At 48.3% G+C, this 20202-nt stretch overlaps 2 protein-coding genes and 1 non-coding gene across 4 annotated transcripts in view; all 3 read left to right on the top strand.

The window, feature by feature from the left end:
- The window catches only part of EEF2K (eukaryotic elongation factor 2 kinase), a 66621-nt gene extending 61165 nt beyond the window's left edge, over positions 1 to 5456 (top strand). The window contains exons 17-18 of the mRNA XM_062180635.1: positions 140 to 318; positions 2589 to 5456. Of these exons, the coding sequence (XP_062036619.1) occupies positions 140 to 318; positions 2589 to 2698 (289 nt within the window). The 3' untranslated portion in view covers positions 2699 to 5456. The remainder of the gene's footprint in view (positions 1 to 139; positions 319 to 2588) is intronic.
- An 8164-nt stretch (positions 5457 to 13620) lies between these two features.
- Positions 13621 to 13702, top strand: TRNAL-AAG (transfer RNA leucine (anticodon AAG)). The gene has a single exon. It is a non-coding gene; the product is annotated as a tRNA-Leu (tRNA).
- Positions 13703 to 13912: 210 nt separating this feature from the next.
- Positions 13913 to 20202, top strand: part of POLR3E (RNA polymerase III subunit E) — a 36724-nt gene continuing 30434 nt past the window's right edge. The window contains exons 1-2 of one of the 2 annotated variants that reach the window (XM_062179591.1): positions 13914 to 14013; positions 15231 to 15372. The gene's annotated coding sequence lies outside the window, so the exon portion shown is untranslated. Of the gene's footprint in view, positions 14014 to 15230; positions 15373 to 20202 lie in introns of both variants that reach the window. The other variant, XM_062179590.1, reaches the window with a different exon arrangement.

Here is a 20202-nt window from a genome sequence, read left to right as displayed (position 1 = left end):
CCTCAGGAGCTCTGGGTCACAAACCAGAGGTGGTGGCCCCATGGGGATCCTGGAACTTACCCCTTCTGCTAGCTGGCCCTCCAGCTTCCTGCCCGTTGCCACTGTAACATCAACTCTGTTCCCTGTGTCTCCTGGCAAGGAGCCGAGACTGGCAGGAGGCCCTGCACTGGTACAACTCTGCCCTGGAGATGACGGACTGCGATGAGGGCGGGGAGTATGACGGCGTGCAAGATGAGCCCCGCTACACACTGCTGGCCAGAGAGGCCGAGATGCTGTTCACAGGCGGCTGTGGCCTGGACAAGGACCCGCAGAGATCAGGTGGGGTCTGCCGGACCTGCTCCTGCGGTGGGATGGGGCTGGGTGGGGGGGTGTTACTGCTACTCCATGGGGAATTACGACAAGACACTGAGGTGAGTCTGTTCACCCAGGAGGGGCCTCTGTGGAGCTGGTCTGCAGATAAACATTTTGATTTTAACAGTCACAGAATTGGTCCTCTGTACCTACAGGTTCCCCGTCTGTAGCTCCCAACTACAGATCAGACGTATTCAGGAGCAGGTGTTTAATTTTGCAGTTTAGAGCCCCACATCCCGTATCAGAGTGCCTGGGTCTGGTGCCCAGATCTGGCTCCTGACTCCAGCTTCCTGCTCATGCAGCTTCTAGGAGGCAGCAGTGATAGCTCAAGTATCTGGCTTCCTGCCGCCCATGTGGGAGACCTGGATTTCATTCCCAGCTGCCCCACTATGGCCCTGCCCTGCCCTGCCCCTGCCCTGGCTATTTCAGGCCAGTGAATCAACAAATGGGAGCTCTCTCTCTCTCTCTGTCTCTGTCTCTGTCTCTTTCTCTCTCTTCCTCTCTCTCTCTGTTCCTATGCCTCTCAAATAAATATATTTAATTATATTTTTTACATTTCAGAAAAAAGTGTGTCCTGGACATGTACAGTATTTTTTTCTTTTTTGGTCACCATTACCTAAACAGCAGTGTAACACAGTGTATTGGATACTACAAGGAATCTGGAGATGATTTAAAGTATCCTGGAGGATGTGCATAGGTTATTATCAAATGCTGTAAATACTCTTTATAGAAGGGACTTGGGTATCCACAGGGGTCCAGGAACCCATGAATGCCAAAGGATGCCTGTACATTAGGGCTGTTTTTTATTTTTTAACTAAAAAAAAATGAGTTAAGAGATTTCATAAGGTATAATTCCACCATCTTGAAGCATACAGTTGAGTGGTTTTTAGTGTATTCATGGTGTTCAACCACCACCGCTTTCTGATTCCAGGACATTGTCATCTCCCAAACAGAAACCCCACCCAGGTTAGCAGTCACTCCCAATGCTGTCCCACAATCCCTGGCAACCATGACTATACTTTCTGCCCCTATGGATTTACCTACTCTGGGCATTTTATACAAGTGGAATCATAGAATGCATGGCCTGTTGCTCGCACTTGGCATAGTGTGTTTAAGGTTTCTGCATGTTGTAACGTGTATCAGTACTTCTTCCTTTTTATTGTCAAATAATAGGCCAGTGCGTGGATAGACCACCTTCTGCGTATCCACTCTTGCTTGATGGACAAAGTAAATATTTTTTGCATAATGTGTTAGTGTGCTCAGGCTGCCGCAGGAAAACACTATAGGTGGAATTAGTTAAACAACAAAAATGGATTTCTCTCAGAGCTGAAGGCTGAGAAGTCCATGACCAGGATGCTGGTAGACAGTGAGCTTCTTACTGTGTCCCCGCATGACCTCTCCTCTGTGCGTAGTGGAAAGAGAAACAGCTCTGCTGTTTCTTCCTCTTCTTTGAAGGGCACCAGCCCAGTGCAATTCGAGCCCCACTCTTAGGCCCTCCCTAACTTGTCACCTTCTCCAAGACCTATCTACAAATAGAGTCACGTTGTGGATCAGGGCTTCAACATACGAATGTGTGTGACAGGAGTCTGGGGCGGGGGGGGGGACATAAATACTCAATCCATCATGTGTAATAACCCCACTAAACTCCTGATTTCACAGGCATCGGATTTCATAGGCTAGGTTTAAAAGCTGCAGAGTTGTATTTTAAAAATTAGCAAATAATAATGCAAATCTATAACCTCTGACTTGAAATTTCTAAATCCAGAAAGCTCTGAAAACCAAAAGTGATTTTGTAAGTTTTGCACAAATTCATTTGGTGGCAAAACCTGTTCTCTGAGCTGACATGAAGCTGCTTATAGTCTTTTAATTCTTCTACTTTCATTAAGCCAAAGTCCTCAGCCTGATTCTCATTGGCTCAAACTGCTTCACTCACCCACCTCTAAACCAATCACTGTGGTCATTGAAATGACTTCCTCTGGTTGGCCATGCCTAACTCTTGACCAATCCTTGCAGTTTGGAGGGTGAAGAGGGGCAGAACAGTGCTCTGATTGGCCAGGTGTGATCACACGCCCACCTGTGAGGTGTCAGACCTATCAGGCAGAGGGAGAGAGAGCCAGAGCCGCAGTTTGAGATCCTCAGGAAGACTCAGGCTGCTCTTGCTGGAAGGGTCGGGGACACTGGACTGACTAAAGCAACAGGTGGCTCACCTCTTTGTGCCCTGCTTTGCTGTCTTTCAGGGGACTTGTACACCCAGGCGGCCGAGGCAGCAATGGAAGCCATGAAGGGCCGTCTGGCCAACCAGTACTACCAGAAGGCAGAGGAGGCCTGGGCCCAGATGGAGGAATAACTTGCACCCTGGTCCCAGGCAAAAGGGCCAGGAGGAAAAAGGGGGAAAAAAAAAAAAAAGACTTAATTACTTCAGGGAGGGGATTATTTTTAATATGTTGTAAATCAGCTTTTATATTTCATTTTGTGACTCTTGAAGTTGTCTTTGCTGCTTGCAGAGACACTACAGCTGTCCCACAGGGGGAGCGGGGATTGAAGAAGCAGCCTAATGAGCTGACCTGTTATTTTGAGGTTCTGTTTTTATTTTTTATTATATCTTTTTTTTTTTTTTAATGTCACGAGATGTTAGTAATTGCTTTTCTGCCTCGGATAGACAATGTGAGGGCTTTGCTCCCGAGATTTCAGGCTGCATTGAAATCTCAGGCCCCAGAGCCCCATCTCTTGTCAGAACATGGGCTTCAGGAGACCTGCACGTGAGCTTGTTGCAGGGCGCGCGTCATCAGGACATGCCACAGAGCCTTCTTCCTCAGAGCATCTGGAAGCACGTGTGGCTTTTTTCAGTGGATGTGACTTATTTTTTAAATACCCTGGGCCCCTTTTTACCACGGAGAAGAGCCTGCATGCTGACTCAAGCTTTCTGATCTTTTAGTTTAATTTCCTCCTGTAATCTGAGTGGTTTTCTGACACACAGTTAAATTCCATTTCTAAGCATGCTTTCCACTGTGGGCTTCACAAAACAGATCTGTTTGTATGCGCACACTGACTACCTCCAACGCCTACGGCTGGCGTGGCTCCAGTCTTTCTCCATGCGAAGACGGCGGTTGCAACGTGCAAGCCTTGCCTTCCAGCAGATGGGTGTTGTGCATCTCGAGGGCGGATCCACAAAGTGACTCAAGTGCCCCCCGATACAGCATCCCATGTTCTTGTACAGAATCTGCTCCCCAATCCCTACCTTCAGATTTTCTGCTTGAGGCTGGGCTGGTTTTCTTATCATTTGCAGCCGGATGCTTTCAGCAACAACCCCCTGAGGTTTCACTAAGAAATTTGAGAATGAGAGGCCAAGAACTGTAAACACTCATTAATCCCAGTCGATTTCCCCAGGGTCAGGCTACAGTTGTCTTTATTTAATGTGCTTTCCGTGTGAAGAGTCCAGACTGAATGTTAGTATGACTTCAGTTTCAAAGAGCAAAGAAAACAGATGGCTTTGATCAAGCCCAAAAGCTAGAGCAGCCTCTTTCTTTGAATTCAGACACACAAAATGCAGGGTGTAGCTTACAAAGCCATTCTTACCTGTTCATTAGAAGAGATCTTTCAACGCTTCAGTGTTGAACGCTACGGAGTCATGAACTTGGACAGAGTCAGGAGGTGTGCCCATAAAGGACGAAAACCAGAGTCAAAATTCCTCTTGAAAAAGTCCTTCAGCCACCCAGAAATTCCCTGAGAAGTTAGAACTCACCACCATTTTGTCATCTGTACCAGATGAGTTAGTTGGCTTGCGGTCATTTGTGTGTGTGTGTGTGTGTGTTTTAAACCAGTGTCTACAGTTAAATCGCACATGTTAAGTATAAGAAGCAACTTTATTGTGACTTGCCTCTTCAGAGTAATCAGGCTCATAGAATCTGTGCTTTTTGTTGTTTATTCACCCAGCTTCTCTGTCTTTGTCTCACAGATTTTTGTTATATGTATACTATATTTATGTTCCCCAACATCATCTTCATCTCTTTGTTCTTTATCATCTCTTCTCTGGCAGGAATTGGCAGACTATTGTGTAAGGGGCCAGATAGTAAAGATTTTAGGCTTTGCAGGCCATTCACCCTCTGCTGCGTCCAGTCAGCCCTGCTGCTGGTGTAAAAAGGCACTCACAGATTCTGGTTCCTCCAGCCAATTCATGCTTCGTTGTCTGGACTGGCTTGACCCACCACCCCCGTGATCGATCCCATGGCTTCCCGTCAGGAGGTGGTTCCTTCCTCCTCCAGGAGGCTGGAATGCTGCAGGTGGTCAGCTAAGCTGATGCTTCTGGAAGGACCCTGGAGAGTATAAAAGTAACTTGCAAGATGTTGAGATCCGTCTGAGCCAGTGGAAGAATTTTATCTTACCTTCAGTACTTAATTGTGTGCCTTCTAACATTGGGTGGGACCTCTTCGTTTAACACAAATGCTGGGCATGCAGAGAGAGAGAGCAAATCGAGGATAGTCCAGCCCAACGAGGAAGACCTCAGAGACAATCTTCAGATGCAAGAAGCAAGGAAATTCCAGGAGCTTAACAGCCATAATGTCCCATCAGGTGCCTTCATGTCATAGATGGCAAAACCAAGGTTCTAGAAGTAGGTTTCTCTCGCAGTGATACTACTGGCTAAAAGCTTCACCAGGCCTAGGATTTGAGAGCTGTTGTTCCATAGAAGATCCTGGGAATATAATTTGAAGTGAAACTTTCAGTTTCACTCTAGATAAGAGGAAAAGACTTGAGGGATATGAGAAAGAAAGAAAACTCAAATTTCTGAGTATCCCGTCCCCACTTCCTTCACGTGGGACACTGAGAATGTATCAAAATTTGACTTTGACAAACTTGTCTGCCATAGTAAAGGCGTCCTACAGGTGTTGGCATGGATACATGCAGCTTCGATGGGATTGGGGAAGGAGGAGACAAAATATGCACACTCTCCACCTGGATTTGTGCCTCTCTCGTTTCTGAGGGAACCACTCAGCCCACTCAAGGTGGACACTCAGCGACATCCAGGGAACAGTTTGCCGGACAGATTGATTTTTGCCTATGTTCTGAGTTCCATTTTGTCCTTCCAAATAAAGTGGTTTCTTTCTTTTCTGTCTCAAGTTCAAATGTTTCCTGGTTTAAGAGAAAAAAAAAAAAAAAATGTGGCTGGAGGCAGAGGCACACTGAGAAGGGGCAGCCATGATTCCGCTTCCAGTGAGTGTAGCCGAGGGAAGTGTAGACCCAGCGTCACCCCAGTTTCTGATGTTTCAAGACCTGCTGAAAATCAGGATATTTCTTATGTGCTGTCTCCTGATTTTTAAAATTTGTAATACGTTCTAATAAAGCCTTCCAGATGGGGCCTATGTGCTATCAGAATCTGGAGATGCAATCCGTGAACCTCTCTTTTCTTGATTTGCTCATCTATAAGACAGAATAATCTTTACCACTACAGGGTTGTCCTTAGCTTCACTGGTTAACTGCCTGTTGAGCTGAGTGTAAAATCTTGGTTACTGCCAGGTTCATCTGGTTCTAAGCAAATCGTTCTTTAATTTTAAGAAATTTGAACATCTCTGTTGACTATGTATGGTAGATTTGACACACATGTTTAGGCCCAGGAAGGTTTTTGGTTTTTGTTTTTTTTTTTAAACAGCATAAACCTGTGAGAATAAAGACAAAGAGGAGTCAGCAAAAAAGTTTGGATACTAGAAAGCCAGTGGAGAAAACTGAATTAGAGGACTCCAGAGGGCTGGATCCTAGGACAACAGTAGAGAATCTGGGAAACAACCCAAAGAAATCCCACAAGGCTAGGAACTTCTGGAAACAGGAACAAGATGGGGCTAAAAGTGGAAGATCAGGATGTGGTGCCAGCATCCCATATGGGCGCCAGTTGTTTGAGTCCCGGCTGGTCCACTTCAGATTCAGCTCTCTGCTATGGCCTGGGAAAGCAATAGAAGATGGTCCAAGGACTTGGGCCCCTGGACTCGCGTGGGAGACCTGGAAGAACCTTCTGACCCGTGGCTTTGGATTGGCCCAGCTCCAGCCATTGTGGCCATTTTGGGATTGAACCAGTGGATGGAAGACCTCTCTGCCTCTTAAGTAAATTTAAAAAAAAAAAAAAAAAAAAGGATCAGCTGGAGACCATTGGGGCTGCTCACTTCCTTTGCTTAGCAAGCCAGCTGCCTCTCCATCCTGCTGCAGGAGCTTGGAACCCCAGGCTTAGCAAAGTGAGGCCACTCAATTAAATGGAAGTTTCTGGATTGAAGGTAGAGGTTCCCCTAGCCTTTTCTCTCTGTGGTTCCAGACTCCAGCAGCCTGACTCCAACCACCTTGGCAGAAGCCAGACAATTGGAGAAAATTCCGTGGCATCTGATTGCTGTAGATAGAAGAGTGAGGTGCTGTCACAGAATGAAACCAACCAGCCAACCAGTGTTGTGTCAGACTTGTTTTCAATCTTTCAAAATGACAGGAATTATATGCTACTATTGTTTTTTGTTTGTTTGTTTTAGATTTACTTATTTATTTTGAAAGAGTTAGAGATTTTTCCTTCCATCAGTTCACTCCCCAGATGGCCACAACGGCCAGCGCTGGGCCAGGCCGAAGCCAGGATCTTCTTCCAGGTCTCCCACATGGGTGCAGAGGCTCAAGCACTTGGACCATCTGCTGCTGCTTTTCCCAGGCACATTAGCAGAGAGCTGGATTGGAAGTGGAGCAGCTGGGACTGTAACCGGTGCTGATACGTGATGCCAGCATTGCAGGCGGAGGCCCTACTTACTCGCCATGCCACAATGCCGGCCCTGCTAATATAGTTTTAATACATTTTTTACTTTTAAAATTTGAGCATCTTTTCATTTGATTATTATTGATAACCCTTACCTATTTTTCTAGGCTATGATCTTTGTTTTTTTTATTATTTGTGTGCATGCGTGTTTTTAAGATGTATTTTTATTTATTTCAAAGGCAGCATTACAGAGAGAGGGACAGAGAAAAATCTGCCATCCACTGGTTCACTCCAAATTGCCACAATGGCCAGGGCTGGGCCAGGCGAAAGCCAGGAGCCTGGAACTCCATTTGGAGCCTCCAAAGAGGCCCAAGGGCTTGGACCATATTCCTTTGCTTTCTTAGGCACGTTAGTAGGGAGCTGGATTGGAAGTGGAACAGACAGCATTTTAACCTGCTGTGCCACTACTTCTGGCATCTCAACTCTGGCCTCTGGCCTATGATTGTTTTACCTTTGTTGTTGAACTCTTTATTTGGTGGAGCCATTAAGCCTTTGCTTATAATGTAAATTTCAAATGTTATCTCAAAGAAAATTTTTAAAAAAGAAAACAACAAAAGAAACAGGTTGGCCAGAGCACCCCACAAGAAAGTGAAATTAATTTCAGAGAATTCAAGCTATCTCTGTAAAGTAGTATCTGTTGGCAAAAGTGTAAATAGTCCTAATTAAAGCAAACAAACTCAACAGCAACAACAACAAAAAAGGTCCAGGATCCTCACTTAGGAGTTGGAGAAAGAGAATAGAGAAAACAGGAGGTGCTCCTACAAGGAAAGTTAAGAACATGTCTCAGGTGTGTTTCCAAAACCATACCATCTGACCTTCGAGAATCATGTTCACAAAGTTTCAGAATATTGGGGACAATAGGAGCTTCCAGAGGGTAAGAAGGAGTCCCTTAGGAAGGGTAGAGAATTAGCATCACATCAGACATCTCAACAGAATGACAATGAAAATTGAAAGATGCTGCCTTCTAAATTCTGAGGAATACGGGTTTTAACCTAGATGCATATGTCAAAGATAAGGGTAGGATAAAGACAGTTCTGACATGTAACTTGTCAAAAAAGTCCTCTCCTTTGTGTCAGTCTTGCAAAGATGGGCCGTTTCAAGCTGAATTAGGGATGGATTCATAAAAACAAGGTACATTTTTAGAAGGCAGTTATTACCAATAAAGCAAACAATATTTTCCAGAAAAGAAAAAGGAATTACAGTACAGTGCATGGCCAACCTATGAATAGCATTTACTACTAATAAAAGAAACTGCAATATGATTCCGTTGGGAGAGTGTTTGGTGGAGGTGGGGGTGGGGTAATTAGGGTTAAATCCTGGCCATCCATAGTGGGAAGACCTAAAATAATACTTTTTGAAAAGCAGTAATGTACGTGTGTTACTCAGATGTGAGGAGATATACCAGAAGAGAATGAGCTAGAAGTTGAAAGTGGTTGGGAGGGGATAGCCATTTGGCTAATTTTGATAACAGGCCTTGTCGAATTGATACTATGCATATGTACAATTCTGATAAAGTTTTCCAAAGATTTACTAAGAATACAAAATTAAATTTGCCAAATTAAAGAATTGTTAATAGTAATTTATGTCTTCAGCAATCTTTTTGCTCCTGTGCTTAGTTCAAGACTCCATTGAGAGGTGGCGCTGTGGCGTAGCAAGTAAAGCCGCCACGTGCACTGCCGGCATCCCATATGGGCGCCTGTCCGAGTCCCAGTTGCTCCTTGTCTGTGCTTCTATGCTGCTCTCTGCTTTGGCCTGGGAAAGCAGTAGAAGATGGCCCAAGTCCTTGGGCCCCCGCACCCGCGTGGGAGACCCTGAAGAAGCTCCTGGCTCCTGGCTTCGGATTGGTGCGGCTACGTTACAGCCAATTGAGGAGTGAACCAGCAGATGGAAGACCTTTCTCTCTCCTCTCTGTCACTCTACCTTTCAAATAAGTAAATATTTTTTTAAAAGACACCATTGATCTTATTATATATGAATAAAAAAAGAATACTGAAAAGTGTGCCATTGGTTTTGATGCAGGTCGATTTTAGAGATATTAAAATGTGGAAAAATTATGTGACTGGGAAAGAACGGTGAATGGACTGTCAGACACCGAGTTGTGTCCATTTTACAGATGAGAAAACTGATGTTAAAGTATCACGCACATCACCACCTCTGCGCCACGCCAGGATTGCAAAACTGAAACTTAACAGGAATGGACTGAAGGGCATCAGGGAAGGGAAGCCTGCTAATTTGTGTCCACACAGTACGTCTCCCTGGCCAGGCACAGATGTGGAGACAGGGTGGACAGCTTGATAGCAGGGCATTGCAGTAGCACACTCTCTTGCCCTGGGACCCACCGGTGGCCCTTGGAGAGGCCAGGATGTAAAAGTACCAGGTGTCCCAGTTTGCCATGTCCCGTTCATGCCTTGGCCACCCCCCAGCCAAAGTGACCAAGTAGTGGTCTCCCCTGTAATCCAAGTTCCTTTTCAGAAGGCCCAGGGAGGGGTGCAGTGGAAACTTTTCTTTGCCCAGGACCATCTGGTTATTTCTGACACCATTCACAGACCATACAAAGTTAATCAACTTTAAAAAATAGCCTGCTATGCATTTATTGAATTTTGAGTCCCCCCTGCGGTTGTCTTGGCAGGGCCAGACCGAGTGATTCTATGAGCCTTATATGGCCCGCGGGTCAGACTTTCCCCACACCTGTGGGCTCCTTTGTCGCAGGGAACAGAAATCAATGCAGGTTAACTTTAGCAAAGACTTTTTTTTTTTTTGGAAGTAGTTTACAGATGAAAGATAAAACTGGAACAAATCAGCCTTTGGAAAGTGTGGAGATGCAGGAAGCAGGAGGCAGCCTGGAAATCCCTTCATGGCCCTGCAATTGAGCTAAATCATTCTTTGGTATCCAGAGTCAAGAGCTCCAGGATAAAGCATCTGATTGGCCTAATTTGACTCTTGTGCCCGCCCACTGAGCGATTTGGTCAACAGGTCTTCTAAGGCCACAGGAAGGAGTATCCCATAAAGGGAAATCAAACTTGGGTCAGAATATGCTGGAATGCTTGCTAGGAAAGAAAAAAAAAAAAAAAAAAACAGATTCCCACTCATTGAGAATATTTCCTTTGGGGAGGCAGAGAAGAAGAGCCACGAATATTAGAGAAAAATATTAAAGAAAACTTTTCAGATGATTTTGTTGCCAACATAAATCAACATTTTATGTCAGTCTTGCTGCAGGTGTAAACCCACTAGGAATTTAATTCAAAAGTGCATACCCAATAAGGAATTTTCAAAAATTCACTTTTTATTACAGTGCCACACACTCTTAAATGTGCAGCCTGGTGACTTTTTTACATATGTCTGCATTGAGCAACCACCCATGGACAATACAGACAATACAGACCTCTTCTGGCAATACAGCCCCCTCACACCCCACCAAGGGTAACTCCTCTTCTGATTTCTATCTTAGTAGAGACATTTTGCATGACAAGAAAATGACTAATCTTTGGTCAACAAGATAAAGAAAAGAACATTCTGTTAAAGGTCATCGCACTCTTGACTGACAAATGCCAGTCAACTGGATGGCTTCCCAGTACACACCTCTATGCTATTACAGCCATAAGAAAAGTGCTATTCAGCATTTTATTAGGAATGTTAATTTCTTCCCACAAGGAGGTTCAAGCAGAACGATTGGGTTTCAGAGCAGGTTTCAAGTTTCGGGTAGTTTTCCTTTTAGGGGGACAAAGAACGGAGGAGACCCAGGGCTAAGCCCCCACCTGCATTCCCACATCCCACAGCCCAGGGCTCACGATGTGGCCATAGATGGCCTTCACCTGACAGCCGCTAGAGGGGCGCCAGGCGAGCAGGCGCTGTCTGATCTGTGGTGCTTGCTCTTTCCTCCTCTCCCTGCCCCCATTGGCCGGGGCAGAACAGTGGACACACCTGCCCTCACTGTGGATGCCGGGGTTCTGATGCAACATCCGATACTCCTCCTCAAGGTCCCACATGTGATTGTCGTGAGACACAGAGTTAACAGGGCTGCAGGACTGTAAGAAACTCCCAGAACGGGGCCCTGGGCTCTGCCTTCCAGGGTCAGCCTGTATCCTCCTTGCAGACACCCTGTCAATTAGGCATCCTGCTCGGCGTGGACAGGTGTCCTAAGGGTGTGTTGGGAAGGACCCACATGAGTGGCTGTACTACATCCTGGAAGAAGTATCTTTGTTTCATTGGAGCCCTTGCCATACAAGGAGCAGGTTGTTGGTTGCTGTTGACAGCTATCCAGCGGCACCAGCTTTAGCAGAAAAGGGGAGTTCATCACAGTGAAAAGGGATGTGTCCAAGACTGGGGACCCCACTGGGCCTTGGGAAGGGTCTTGAGCTGGAAGTCAGAAAGCTGTCAATTCCTTTCTGTGCCTCCGCCCTTCTCCTCACTATCATTCTTCTCTGAAGTGGCTTTCTCCACCTCTCTGAGCCATCTCACTGTATATGGGCTTGTTCCAGACCATCTCAGAGACCAATTCCAACACAGCATAGTCAAATTAAGAAACCCGTAACTCATGTCTCACTTCATATTCCCGAAACAGAATCTGATTGGTCCAACCTGAATCCTCCATCCACCAAGGAACCCACTAGCCATGGCTGTTGGGGGTAGGGACACACTGAGCTAGAGGGACAACTCCTAGGGAGGTGAGACTGGGCGGAGATTCCAGCAATCATCCTACACTGTGGGGATACTTCCTTCTGGAAAACGCAATAGACAACTCATACAGCCCCTCCCGGTACTAAAATACCTAGCTGATTGTTCCCACTGGTCTGAAAGGCATTCCTCATTTGGTTTTGAATCGCCCACAATCCCTGGTCTACAAAAACCCCACATCCTCCACAGATGGCGGCTTTTGTGATTAAAAAAAAAAAAAAAATCCCTTAAGAGCAACAGACCCTTCTAGAACAATGAAATCTTTGCCTAGCATTAGCTACATTAAATTAGGTGGATTGGAGAGAAAGACAGGGAATGGTCCTACGTTAGGGGTGCGGACCAACTCGGATGTTAACCAGAAGCGGTCAACACAGAGCCAGAATTCTAATGACAAAAGTGTGACTCACATAGCTTGTTGGGGACGTGTCCAAGCCACGCCCAGCGTTAGTGGAGCTGCTGCCCGTCTCAAGTTCGCTGAACCAAGGAGGAAAGGAAGGTACGTGATGAAGAGTGCCTTGACAAGAGTGCAGATGTGAGGGAGGTTTGAGATTTCCGACACCAGTACATGTGAAAAGTCAACTGAAGTGTTTTGTTTCCCACGAAACTTACCCAAACTGATTCAGAAAACTGAGAAGAGTCATCGACTGCTATAGGTTTTGTCAATATTAAATAAAATGCAAAAATATATGTATGACTCAGCAATTCCTTCTCCAGCATAGACCCTTGAGAAATATCACCCCACATGCACAACAAGCCTGGTGCCGTACTGTATGTAATGACAAAAATTCAGAGACAAATTTGTTCATAGCATGGAGTGAATTAAATCTATATGCATCATAATTGATCTCAAAAATGCAACATTGGAGTAAGAAAAACAAGCTTTAGAATGATATTGGTATAATGTGGTAGCACTTATAGAAATGAAAACCATACTACAGAAAACTATACTAGTATAGTATTCATCGATATTTACATGTAAAAAGTATAAGAAATTATTGGAACTACACACATCAAACTCATGATAATCAGCTGGGGAAGATGTTTGGAAACGGGGTTGACTTTCATTTGTAATGGTTTAATTTGTAATGTTATAAAACAGATTTATAAAGACGACATATTCACATCATTACCTTGTACCTTTTAATACAAATCGAATACATAAGAATCAGAAGCAAAAATGCCACAATATTAACAGTAATTAATTTCCTTTCAGGTGGTAGAAATATGGTTGATTAAGTTTTCTGTATTTTTAAATATTTACCCATCAATACGTCTGGATATTAAAAATATAGTCTGCTGAAAGTAGGCAATTGCAGACCTACACTAATAACTTTAAGTTAAAAACCTACACACAATAAAAAAAAAAGATCTCCTAAGGAGATGTGTATGTATATGTGTGTGTGTCTGTGTATATCTATATTTCTATATATTTCTATACACAAATCCATGTATAGCCTTAAAATCCACAGACGGTCTGGACGTCCACGTATTAGCGGTGTGAGTGAAAGCTGAAACACACATTTTCCGGGCCATCTCTGCCCTCCGGCCTGCTGCGGGCTACTGGCCCTCCTCCGGGGACAGCTAATCCGGGCGGTGCGGGTTCATCAGGGCGGGTCTCAAGCTGCTTTTCACTCTACAATTTTTGCAGAGCAAGCCCAGGTCTGACTATTGGAGAATACTTAGCATAGTTCCAATAATTTTACCAGGGTCGGGTAAAGTGAAAATTCAATTAAAAAAAAAAAACAACAACTCAAAAATACAGTTTTGAGTCAGAGGCAAACACAGCCATTAAGTAGTTTCTTAGAAACCCCACTTCCCATGGCGGTAGCGTGGCCGAGCGGTCTAAGGCGCTGGATTAAGGCTCCAGTCTCTTCGGGGGCGTGGGTTCGAATCCCACCGCTGCCAAGACTAATTTTTTTCGGCCTCTGCCGCGTTGGCGAGGCTCCGTTTAGCGAGAGCGGCAGCGCCCCCTACTGGCCGGCCGGCTGTGGGCTTCCTGGAGCGGCGCGGCGTGGGGGCGGGCCCGCGCCGCCGGGGCGGAGCATTGTGGGAAAGAGGAAGCGCGAGGGCCGGCCCGCTCCCCCCACGTGTCGCCAGGAGTTTCTCCACCAGCAACATGGCCGCTCCCTGAGAGCAGAGCCCGGCCGCCGCCACCTCTGCAGCCCGCGGCTCCCTGGGCCGTTGCCGCCGGACGCGCGCGCGGCCCCCGCGGAGAGGTGAGTGCCGCGTCGCCTGCGCCCAGGCCCGGCGGGAGCCGAGCCGAACTGGCGAGGTGGGCCCGCGCTGGGCTCCCGAGTAGGCCGGGGAGGCCCGCGTCGCGCCGAGGGGCTGGGGGCCTCCGGGGGTTCCGGCGGGAGGGACGGACCGCTCGCCCCGCCGGCCCCGGCTGCCCGCCAGCTCCCACCTCGTGGCCCGGCAGTCCGGGAGGCGGCGGCCGAAGCTGCCGGCGGTGACTCAGGGGCCAGCCGCCTGCCCCGCCCGGCTGCTCTCCTGCGCCGGGAACACCTGTCCGAGGGCAGCGGGTGCCGGGCCGGCGTGGCGGCTGCACGGGCTGGGTGGGCTCGAGGAGGGGGCCCTGCCCGCCCGCCAGGAGGCCTGACCGCTGCTGGCGGCGGCTCGGGGCCCGCGGCCCTCCCCGAGGGGCAGGGGAGGGTCCCGGGGCCTCTCGGGGCGCCCTCCCGGCGGCTGAGCCCGATCAGCCCCGGCCCGGCCTTCCTCGCTCCTTTATTAGGAGCTGGGCGGCCGTGCCGCGCGGGCCTGGCCCGGCCGTTCGGGGGCAGGAGGGGTCGGACTAGGCACGGTCGCCGTGTTAGGGTTAGGAGGCTTGGGCTTGGGGGCCGGCGGACGGCTCGCTGGGAGGCCGAGGCCGTGTTGCCCCTGCCCTCTCGCCTCGGAAGAAAACATGTTGCCACGTAACGACACACCTTCCCGTGGGTCACGTCTATCGCTTTGCTTAATCCTTACTGCAGAGTCCTGTCGGGGGCCCTGTTTCTTGTTTCTCCCGTTTTAGGGATGAAAATAGGAAAGGGTACACACAACCCAGGGTGGGCTTCAGGGGCTGAGCGGCGGCGGTGGGGTTTGAACCTGCGGCGTCTTGCTCCCGAGTCCGGCCTGTTACCCACTGTACCATACTGCCTTTTACTGGTGAGGTGTGCAGTGTTTCCTTAAGAGCCAGAGCCACTGTTGACATCAGCTGAACCTGGCTCCTGCCCTGATTTCCCGCAGCTGAATCGCACTGTGACCTTGGGCAGATTATTTTCCGAACCTCCGTCTCCTCATTTTTTTTTTAAACCGGCGAGGATAAATCCTTGTCTACAGGGCTAAGGAGAAAATGAAATGTAGATTATTCTTTGGACTGCACTGAGTGCTTCCTGCCGTGCGCTGTTGTAGGTAATTGATAAGGCTGGTGATTTTTAATTTTTTTTTTTTAAAGAATCTAATGATTTCCGTATCAACTTGAAGTAAGCCTAATGACCCCGTTTTGTGATTGAGCAAACTGAAGCACTGAGAGCCCTTCATGGAGCTTACACTCTCGGCAAAACCTGAGCAGTGAGGCCAGATAGTCCCAGGTCATGGTAAGAACCAGTAAGGAAGCAACACAGCGCCGAGAGGGTGGTGCCTGGGCAAGGGTTAGGGGCGGTTCTTTACCACAGGGGGATCAAGGAACCTGATGGGGGTGCTGGCAGGGGATAATGAAAGGGAGCCGGCCTTGAAAGGTCCTGGAGGAAACCCATGATGTGCCAAGGTCCTGAGGCAGGCTGGGGCTTGTTTTGTTGGAGGCCCAGCAAGGGTGGCCCGGGCCAGGGCATGGTGAGATGGTGAGGGGAGGGCGGCAGCAAGATCAGGTAGGGCCTCGGGCCCTGGAAAGGAGTTTGGATTTTATTTCCCGTGGTGGGTAAAAGGGTTTTGAGCAAGGGAATGATAACTGACTTTTTTTTTTTTTTTTTTTTTTTTTTTAAACAAAGATTCTGGCGGTTTCTGGCAGAATCGGAGTTAGAAAGGAGACTGGTGAGAACAGTGGTTTTCAAATTTTAGGTCCAGATCCGTCAGTGGGATGTAAAATCAACTCTGGGGGATTGTCACCAGCACTCTTTGTTTGAATGAACAAAAAACACTGGTGTATATTAGGGACAATTAGGGCTTAAGAAACCTTGCTGTGCTCTGGGTCATTTATGTGAGATGAAATTGGGTCTTAAGCCGAACACCTTTGAGAGCCACCAGGTTGGATCATGTTGGCTAGGAGGCTGATGGGAGCTGGTAATCTTTCGTTAACCCAGGCCGGTGCAGCGTCCAGAGAGGGCACCTCAACAGCTGGGCAGAGGCCGGCAGGGCGTGGTAGCCAGGAGGGAGGACGGTGTCGAGCCTCCTGGGCCACACTCAGGGTGTGGTGGTTTGCTGCCCTGCTCCTCTGGAAGCCTGAGTCTCTCAGTTCTCAGAGCTGCTGCAGAGAGCAGTGGTGTAGACCCTGTCCGTGGCGGGTGACTGCCAGTGTCAGTGGGATGGGATCTTGGGCTTTCGCCTTCACGCTGCCCTCTCTGCATAGGAGCAGGCACCTAACAGTTGATTTTGGAGCTTGGCTGCCACCCGGTCCTCCATCTCTGGTACCGTTGGGAAGCCTGCTGCTTTGCAGTCTCTTTCTCCACCCCTCCACCAGATCTTCCTCAGCCCCAAATCTGTCATGGCTCCGTGTTATGTGGCATTCCTGTGGTTCATTTATTTAGACAGCAGGTGGGTATTGCTAGGCACTGGGGGCACAGCAAGGGGACAGATTGACCAAAGTCTGCCTGCATGCAGCTTCCAGCTTAGTGGCAGCGGGGTAGGGACAGACCCAGCACTGTACACTGTCACATGGTGATAAGAGATAACCTGAGCAGAGCAGGGGGTTGGAGGGGAAATTTGTTATTTTCAACAGGAAAGATGATCTTGGTGATGAGGTGAGGTTTGTGCAAATAGGTGAATGCAGTGGAGCCTTGAGGCTTTCAGGGATAGAGCAGTTACTCAGGTCCCTGGGGGAATGGGAGGCCAGTGGAAGGACTGAGGGGAGGGATGGGGTTGCTAACAACTTCCTTGGCATAGGGATGGGGTGGGGAGGCCGGCGCTGTCTAATAGAAGTTTAAGCCTCTGCCTGCAGTGCTGGCATCCCATATGGGCACCAGTTTGAGTCCTGACTGCTCCACTCTCAATCCAGCTCCCTGCTAGTTTGTCTGGGAAAGCAGTGGAAGATGGCCCAAGACCTTGGGCCCCTGCACCCATGTGGGAGACCCAGAAGAAGCTCCTGGCTTCAGCCTGGCCCCACCTCAGCCATTGTAGCCATTTGGGGAATGAACCAGCAGATTGATCTCTTTCTCTCTTCCCCTTCCCCCTACATCTCATTGTATTTCTGCCTTTCAAATAAATTAAAAAAAAAAAAAAACTTGGGATTATAAAGACTTGGGCTTTTATCCTGAGTCAGATGGAGACTCTTTAAAGGTTTTTGGTGTTGCTGTTCATTTTTTCAATTTATTTGAGAGGCAGAGAGATGAAGGAAGAGCGAGAAAGTGAGAGCTTCCATCTGCTGGTTCACTCCCCAAAAAGCCTGCAACACCAGAGCTGGGCGAGGCTGAAGCCTGGAGCTGGGAATACAATCCAGGTCTCCCACCTGGGTGGCAGGGACCCAGACACAGCTGTCATCTGCTGCCTCCCAGGGAGCACATTAGTTTGAAGCTGGAATTGGGTGGAGCCTGGACTTGAACCTGGGCTCTGGGTGACTTAGCTGTCTTAACAGCTAGGCTACCCGCTAGCTGCTGAAGGTTTCTGTGCAGTCACACCGTCTGACTTAGTTTCCAGAAGGTCGCTGGCTATTACAGGGGGCGCAGTGGGAGGGGGAGATCATCCAGCAGGCCATCTCTGTGACCCTGGGAAGAGATGGAGGTGTCCTCAAGGTGGAATTGACAGAGTTCGCTGGTTTAGGGTGACAGGAAGAGAAGTGTCCAGGATGCTGCCATTGTCTGGGCCTGAGAGGTCTCAGGTTCAGGATATGTATCTGTAATCAGTGAGGGGACTTCAGGTGGTGTCTGGGGAGAGAAAGGGACTTGTAGATGACATTGAATCCCATGATGAAGCCACCATGCCCTTCTAAATCTTTTTTTTTTTTGACAGGCAGAGTGGACAGTGAGAGAGAGACAGAGAGAAAGGTCTTCCTTTTGCCGTTGGTTCACCCTCCAATGGCCGCCGCGGTAGGCGCGCTGCGGCCAGCGCACCGCACTGATCCGATGGCAGGAGCCAGGTGCTTCTCCTGGTCTCCCATGGGGTGCAGGGCCCAAGGACTTGGGCCATCCTCCACTGCACTCCCTGGCCACAGCAGAGAGCTGGCCTGGAAGAGGGGCAACCGGGATCTTTTTAAGATTTACTTACTTGAAAGGCAGAGAGAGAGATTGTCCATCCACTGGTTTACTCCCCAAATGACCGCAACGGCTGGGGCTGGTCCAGACTGAAGCCAGGAGCTTCTTCTGGGTCTCCCTTGTGGGTGCTGGGGCCCAATCACTTGGGCTGTCTTCTGCTGCTTTCCCAGGACTCAAATTGGTGCTGGTATGGGATGCTGGTGCTGCAGGCTTAACCTGCTACACCACAATGCTGGCCCCATCATGGCTCCCACCCTTTTTTAATTGATTTACTTGTTTGAAGGGTAGAATTGGAGACAGAGAGGGAGGTCTTCCTTCCAATGGTTCGCTCCCCAAATGGCTGCAGTGACCAGAGCTGGCCCTATCTGAAGCCAGGAGCCAGAGCTTCATCTGGGTCTCCCATGTGGGTGCAGGAGCCGAAGGACTTAGACCATTTTGCACTATTGCCAGGTGCCTTTGCAGGGAGCTGGACTGGAAGTGGAGCACCCAGGACTTGAAGCGGTGCTCATATGAGACACAGGCTGCTTTAATCCCTAAGCCATAGGGCAGTGTCCACTCCCTCCTCCCCTCCTGCCTTTCTAAATGTTATATGGTTGAAATGTTAAGTAGACAAACACAAGTTGGGATGGACTTGCCCAGAAGCAGAGGTCTGGGGACTGCTGAAGTCTGGGTGTGTCTACCTTTTCCATTTGAGTGAGTCACCTACCCTCAGCTGTCCTGACTCAGGTACTTAGTAAGGTGCTTCCTGTCACCCGGGATTGTTTTGCCCCTTTGCCGTGCATGGTTTGTCCAGATCTTTCTGTTGGGGCCTGGCCCGTGCATCCTTTCTGCTGTCTTTAGAACTCTACCTGACGTCAGAGGGCCTGGAGCTGAAGTCTGTCAGTCTTGCTTGGGTAGAGCGGCGTCGGTGTCTCTGAGCGCCTCTCTTTTATACAGTGGAGGCCTCTTCCTTGAATATGTGAGTGCAGCATGTGAAGAGGTCATTGTAGGCCCCAAACAAGGAAGTGTCCTCTCACATGGGGTTGGAGTTAAAGTGAGCTTGAGAGTCAAATGTCAAAGTCCTGAGTCCCTGGAGAGTCTGGGCTGATCTCTCTCCCTGTTTGCCATCTGGCTTTGAGCTTTGTGTCAGTCATGGCTGTGGACCAGCAGCCTCCATCCTGCCTACTGGTCATTCTCTTTGGTGAGTGGCAAGAGGCCCTTCAAACAGTCATTTACTTTTCCCAGAGGCCAGGCTAATGTGTGTTGACTGGTGCCCTTTGCTTTGTTGGTTTTCTCTTTATTTTGTGTGATTGTTGTTGGGGTGTACAGCTGGCTGCCCATTTTTGTTTTTGTTTTTTAAGTCTTATTTATTGGGGCCAGCACTGTGGCATAGTGGGTAAAGCTGCAGCCTGCAGTGCCAGCATCCCATATGGGCGCCGATTTGAGTCCCCGCTGCTCCACTTCCGATACAGCTCTCTGCTATGACCTGGAAAGGCAGTAGAAGATGGCCCAAGTCCTTGGGCCCCTGCACCCACATGGGAGACCCAGAAGATGCTCCTGGCTCCTGGCTTCGGATTGGTGCGGCTACAGCCGTTATGGCCAATTGGGGAGTGAACCAGCGGATGGAAGACCTCTCTTTGCCTCTCCTTCTCTGTATAACTCTGACTTTCAAATAAATAAATAAATCTTAAAAAAAAAAAAAAAGAAAAAAAAGTACCTTCTTAAAAAAAAGGATTTATTTATTTTTTATGGGGAAAACCAAACAAGTAGTAGTTTTTGTGGGTTTTTTTTTTTTTTAAAGATTTATTTATTTTTATTTGAAAGTCAGAGTTATATAGAGAGAGGAGAGGCAGAAAGAGAGAGAGAGAAGTCTTCCATCCACTGGTTCACTCCACAGATGGCCGCAGCGGCCAGAGCTGTGCCGATCCGAAGGCAAAAGCCAGGAGCTTCTTCCGGGTCTTCCACGTGGGTGCAGGGGCCTAAGGACTTGGGTTATCTTCTACTGCTTTCCCAGGCCGTAGCAGAGAGCTGGATCGGAAGTGGAGC

This window comes from Lepus europaeus, chromosome 21 (assembly GCF_033115175.1).
Source record: "Lepus europaeus isolate LE1 chromosome 21, mLepTim1.pri, whole genome shotgun sequence".
NCBI lineage: Eukaryota > Metazoa > Chordata > Mammalia > Lagomorpha > Leporidae > Lepus > Lepus europaeus.
Note: the sequence above shows the minus strand (reverse complement) of the source record. Positions and strands in the feature narration are given on the sequence as shown.